This window comes from Sipha flava, unplaced genomic scaffold (genome assembly GCF_003268045.1).
Source record: "Sipha flava isolate LNK unplaced genomic scaffold, YSA_version1 42_pilon_pilon, whole genome shotgun sequence".
Classification (NCBI taxonomy): domain Eukaryota; kingdom Metazoa; phylum Arthropoda; class Insecta; order Hemiptera; family Aphididae; genus Sipha; species Sipha flava.
The window spans coordinates 2,187,121-2,193,173 of NW_020273159.1; the positions used below are offsets into that span (position 1 = coordinate 2,187,121).

At 25.5% G+C, this 6,053-nt stretch overlaps 1 protein-coding gene across 5 annotated transcripts; it reads left to right on the forward strand.

Moving 5' to 3' along the window:
- Positions 1 to 6: 6 nt before the first annotated feature.
- LOC112689143 (bifunctional lycopene cyclase/phytoene synthase-like) lies at positions 7 to 4,768 on the forward strand. Of its 5 annotated transcripts, none has more exons than XR_003149101.1 (4): positions 7 to 288; positions 3,759 to 4,079; positions 4,174 to 4,246; positions 4,315 to 4,405. XR_003149101.1 is itself a non-coding variant. In XM_025562686.1 (4 exons), exons 2-4 carry the CDS (start codon positions 1,215 to 1,217, stop codon positions 4,720 to 4,722), a joined length of 915 nt encoding a protein of 304 aa, XP_025418471.1. In that variant the 5' UTR covers positions 201 to 288; positions 1,015 to 1,214; the 3' UTR covers positions 4,723 to 4,768. The 5 variants fall into 5 exon arrangements, 3 of the variants coding, with proteins under 3 accessions (XP_025418470.1, XP_025418471.1, XP_025418472.1); XR_003149102.1 differs by having other exon boundaries at positions 3,759 to 4,031; XM_025562686.1 differs by adding an exon at positions 1,015 to 1,233 and having other exon boundaries at positions 201 to 288; positions 3,759 to 4,246; positions 4,315 to 4,768.
- Positions 4,769 to 6,053: the final 1,285 nt, after the last annotated feature.

Here is a 6,053-nt window from a genome sequence, read left to right on the forward strand (position 1 = left end):
CCGAAGACTTGCCATTAGAAGAATTGTTGTACTTCTTTATAACAAATATGATCATTGTTTTGGCAATACTTTCATACGATAAAGCTCGTGGTATGATGGAAACATTTACAATGGAATTTCCAGAACGGTTTGGTTTTAATTTGAAGTTTGCCAGTCAATTATTTTGTGCATTTATTACCCCGGAATATTCAATGCCTTCGATAGTGGTAAAAGACATAACAAAGCTAATGAGACTGGTTAATTCCGCTTCAAAAGTTATCCGTTATTGTAGTATTGTCTTTCCATCAGGTAAGATATACATTAGTTAATATTTTCTTATTAAATATTGCCGGAAAATAAAATAGATTAATTATAACCATTTAAAATTCCTATTGAATACTGAACTTAGAAAATGCGTTTTACATTTTTATTAACATCACAGAATAGATTAAAACAGAATTGAAACTTATAACCACCTAAATGTTGGTTCACCATCTCGAAAAGGCTCGACAGGTTTCTCAGATAGAAAAAAAAATTATTATTTTATTTCAGTATTATTTAGATACACTGTTAATAAAATGTTTGTTAATTAATCATGATTATAGAAATTTAGATCTAACTGAGAAAAATAAATTTACATATGTGTGTGGTTATATGACAAAAAGTGTTTAGAGAATCATATTCCTTTATCAGGATATTACTTTTGTCATCATAAAATTTATCATAAAAAACATTGAGACCAGTCTTTTATCTTATATTTGTTCTTGTTATTATTAATAATATTTGTTAGTAGGAATGTATGCATATTTCTTTTCAACAACATTCATTTTGGTTTCAGAACAACTTTTTACTTACTAATTATTTGAATGAACAAGTTAAGTTAGTATTATATTAAATATGATGTTTTTGAAAAATGTTGAAAAGTAAAATCCTTTTCATTAAAAATCATTGATATAATATAATGTAAAATACAATTAATAATTATTGTATATAAATATATTTATTGTATTTAAAATATTTAATTTTAAATTTTAGGTCTATACTGATGAACATTTTCAATATGTCGAACCATATTTTTGGATAGCAATAATATCCCGTGTATTTCCTTATAAATTTCCAGTCTGATTTAATTTATTCTGTGATTACATAACTTTAATCTTATTCCTGCAATTAAAAATAAATTGTTATAACCGTTATAGTTGTCAAACGATTCTTAGCGACGTTCAAATACTCCTATGCGTTTTAAAAACAAAGGTAAAAGTTTAAAATTTAAAATGTTAATTTACATAGATATACATATTTAATATGTTTTAGTCAGGCAATTTTAATTCGATTGCAAAATTGAATGTATTTATTTATATTTATCAATTAGAATGAGAGAGACATAAACGGCCCCCTCCGAAATTAATACCTATATACGCCACTGCTTTTCCTACAATATATCTCCACATGATGCTTTTTAATACTTAAGGATAATTTTTATTTGATAATTATAAGAAAACTTGTCAGTGTAAATAATTACATTGATAACAATTATTATTGTATCATTCTTATAATTTATTGTATTATAAATTCAACTTATCTTCAGAAAATTTAATTCAATAACCATTCAAAGGTTAAGCAGTTAAGATAAGGTAATTGGGTGTTCAGTCATGATATCACTGTAAGTCATTGAGGTATAAAACAAACTCAACAATTTAATAAATTGTAATTTTAGTAACATATAATACAACAATAATGCATTATAAAAACTGTTGAAATCATGATAACTAAATTTAAATTCTTAAAGTATAATTTAATTTGTTGTTACAATAAAATAAAATAATTTATTTTACTAGAAATTAAAAATAATTATATTATAATTATATAAAAAGCAAATTCATAAATCCGGATAAGAATTTGATTCAAATCCAGGTATCCAGATAATTCGGATATTCGAATTTCATGCCCATTCCAAACATAATACCTACACATTTATAGATACATTTCAAAATGTTTATTATTTCCGTACGCACTTGCACAGTAAAAATTTTTTTTTTATACATCAACGCCTATTTTGTACAATTTATACGAATAGGCCTAATCTTTTAAGGTAAATTTAATGTATCAACAATGGTTCTAAATCAAAAATTGACTGAATAAGAGTCATTTCAATTTTAATAAATTATACATTTTTAGGATTCATTAAAATGCAAAAAACTATTTATAATTATTTATTATTGGTTAATTTTATGTTTTTTATTTTTTTATACGTATTGTAAATAAGATTAATATAATATGAATATAAATTTATTTATTAAAATTGATTACAACTATCTAATCAAAGATCGTGGATTCAATCTAATGTAAGCTAAAACTTGAAGTTTCACATCTTCCTTAATACTTTTCACTCGGGGTAGTTACTACGAACTACTTTTGCAGAATATGCTCCATGGTAAATCAATAATTTTTCTCCTTTAATAAAAAGTATGTATGGTGCATATACCGACCTAGATATTGCTCAGCATACATTTCTGCTGACTGACGAACATTTCTATTGTATCTACCATAAATTAAAATCATTTACACATTTTTTTGATTTTTAGTTTATTGTTAGTATCTTAATCTTGTTTATAATATGTATAAAAAAAATACATAAAAATATTAAAAAAGAACCAATAATAAACAATTATTGATAGTTCTATGCATTTCAATGAATCGTAAAAATGTATTATTTTTAAAATTGAAATGGCTTTTATTCAGTCAACATTGGTTTTAGAACCATAGTTAATACATCATAATTACTTTAAAAAAATAGGTCAATTTAAATATAGTGTTCAAAATAGAAGTTGCTATTTAAAAAAAAAAAAAAAAAAACATGTTATACTTCTTATATAAATATAAAAATGATAAAAACTTAAAATTTATCTATAAATGAGATAATATATATATCTTAACATTTATCAGTGATATTTTATTTCATTACATTCAGTTTAATTAGTAGAATTATAATTGCATGTTCTAAATACGACATTTGAACTATAAGGCCGTGTTCTCACCAAAAGCAACTGATGACGGCAACGCAATCGCGACGCAACGCGACATGTATTATTAAATTGACGTGTTCTCACAGGTCGCAACAGGACTGAAAAACAACTCAATTTTTTGAAAACTATTTTTGAGCAACTCGACGTGTCAATCTCTTTGTCTGGTTGCTAGTGTGAATAGTTCGATTTTGTCATCGATTTTGTGAATATTTTTAATTATTTGATTATTACCTACTCTGGTTTATTATCAATTTATTCAATTTTATATTTTGTTAATAATTTATTTAAAATGGCATTTTCTACTAAGTAAAATGTTGTCAAAAAATCAAAAACTTTTAATTAATTAATTAATACCTCAAATACATAAATGCTACAACCATATCCTCATCGGATGAAGTTATTTTGATAACTGAATATGCATTGAAGTTGCATTGAAATTTCATATTAAATTTTTAGATGAGAACAACTGGGCAACTCAACTACAACTAAACTCGAATCTCAATCGCGTTGCCGTCATCAGTTGCTTTTAGTGAGAAACACGACCTAATACAACGCGAAATATATTAACTTTATCATTAATACGAGTATATTTCAATGATAGGAGTTCAATCAAATTATTATGATTGATAACTTATTATTAGTTTAATGCCTGATAATCTGGTCCTGATTTATTATTTATTAAAATAAGAGTAAATTTAAACTGTATATAAATATTACAAACTATTTATTTAATGCTAAATGTATTTAATTCAGGAATCCGAATGGATTTATTGATTGCTTACACATTTGCTCGAATAACAGATGATATGATCGATGATAAATCATTACACATTGAAGAAAAGAAACCAAAATTGAAGCTGTTCATACAGTTTCTTGATGAACTATTTGCAGGCAGAAAATCGGATTACGATATTAAAAGAAAACCATACATACCAAAAATCAATTGGCCACTGTACCAATCACAATTTTCCGATGTTCAAATGTCATGTTGCCGTGCACTCTCTAGAATAGCGTTCTATTTACCTCGTAAGCCATTTTACGATCTCCTAGAAGGTTTTAAATGGGATGTTGAACGTAGGTTGATTCGAAATGAAAAAGATTTAATGGAATATTGTAACTATGTGGCCGGCAATTTTGGCCTAACAAGTATTTTTTTGTTCATATATAGATCTGATGACGGGATGAATAATATTATCGAAAAACACGATAATATCGTTGAAAAATCACAGCAATTAGCACGAGTAAGTAATATTTTCCGACAGTTTTTTTTTTAACATCTTCATAATACGAAACTATCTTAATATTTAAGGATTTACAACTCGTGAATATTGCCCGTGATATCATCTACGATAGCGTTACGGTAGGTCGAACCTATATACCGACTTCATTTTTGGACGATGAAGAGATTGAACTGAAGGTACTATGCGATAAAAAAGACGCTAGATCTCTGGGTGAAAATAAGATAAGGAAATACTCTTCGAGGTTAATTCAATTGTACTACAAATACCAACCGGAAACTTTGGATCTATTCAATTGGTTGTCACATGATGTACGAAGTGGAGTGATAGCTTTTTATGATATTTATCTGGAACATATTTCAGTCTTCCAATCAAGTTCAACTTATCCAACTAAAGCTTCGGTATCAAAATGGAAAAAATATTTAATATTACTTAATAGTTTATATATTAAATCATTTAAATCGAATATGCTATATTAGAATATTTAAAAGCATATCTGTAGTTAAACTACTCGTATAACTTAGATTTAGGTAATTGTAACAAATATTATTGTTATAGTATAAGAATTATTTGAATTTTTTTTAAACACTGTATATTTATTTAAATTCAAATAAATTGTCGTCGTTTTTATTTCAACAATAATTTTTATAAGCAAAATTAAGGCAATCATTAATTTTGAAATCATGTGATATTTGTATTAAAGGTTATATTCTAAATATTCTAAATTTTTCCAAATTTTTGTAGTTACTGAACTTTAAAAAGTATTAATTAATATACAAAATTAAACTATTGCATTCTCCTTTTTAAAAAAATTTAAAAGATATATGAAATAGATCAAATTATTTCTTACCTGCAGTCATATATCATTAAATTATTGGTATATAATATGGTTCCTTTTATTAATCATTATTTATTTATTATAAACCATTAGATAGATGTTCATACATTTTGAACAATAATTTTTTTATTAAATATATGGTGATAATTTAAAAAATATGAGATTGATGAATATGTATTTTTATATTCTTCTATTTATAAGACAAGGATTATTTTTTTATCTGACTACGTTTGAAAAACAACAGATGTCGTTAATTTGGTTTTCAGTGGCGTAGCTACACAGAAAAGGACCCCGGTGCCGTATGTAAACTAGACTCCCTAAGTGATATTATCTTTACATGAAAATTCAAGGTATACACATTATATTGTTTTTTTTTTTTTAATGTGAATACTTATTTATTACGAAATTATAAATAAAATTAATTGCTAGATAATTAACAGATGTATAGAGTAAAAAGAAAATTCACTTTATTAAGTACCTATTATAAAAAACAAACAAATATTGCATGTATTATTATTCTACTTTAATGTTGATACTGCTGGAACCACGACATACGATTTGGAAACTTATTATTAAATACCATCAACGTTGTTAATTATTTTAGGAAAGTTTAGTTTCAGAAATGTTTAAGGTGCTCCCTGTGCTCTAGAGCCCCGGGGCACTGTCCCGCTTTATCCTATGATAGCTACACTACGATTGGTTTTGTTTTTCGCATAAGTGAATGTATGTATTCTGAATTAATTAATTGCAGTTGAAATTCGAACTATTTTTACATATTTTAACGTTTTAATTCATTATTACATGTAAATATTTTATTTCAATATTTTTATATTAACAAAGTTGCATATTAGCTCAAGCTACAGTCAACAAGTTCCAAACTTGCTTTTAAATGAAATAATGCATAAAACTTTCAATAAACTTTTACTACCCATATTATGGATTACAGAAGAATTAAAATTTTTTTATAAAAAC

What these genes read in the sequence shown, in the direction of transcription:
- LOC112689143 (XM_025562685.1), top strand. Translation starts at nt 48, where the DNA reads ATGATCATTGTTTTGGCAATACTTTCATACGATAAAGCTCGTGGTATG. An exon ending in TAGTATTGTCTTTCCATCAG is followed by an intron (nt 289 to 3,758) that starts GTAAGATATACA and finishes TATTTAATTCAG; the next exon opens with GAATCCGAATGGATTTATTG. An exon ending in AATCACAGCAATTAGCACGA is followed by an intron (nt 4,247 to 4,314) that starts GTAAGTAATATT and finishes TTAATATTTAAG; the next exon opens with GATTTACAACTCGTGAATAT.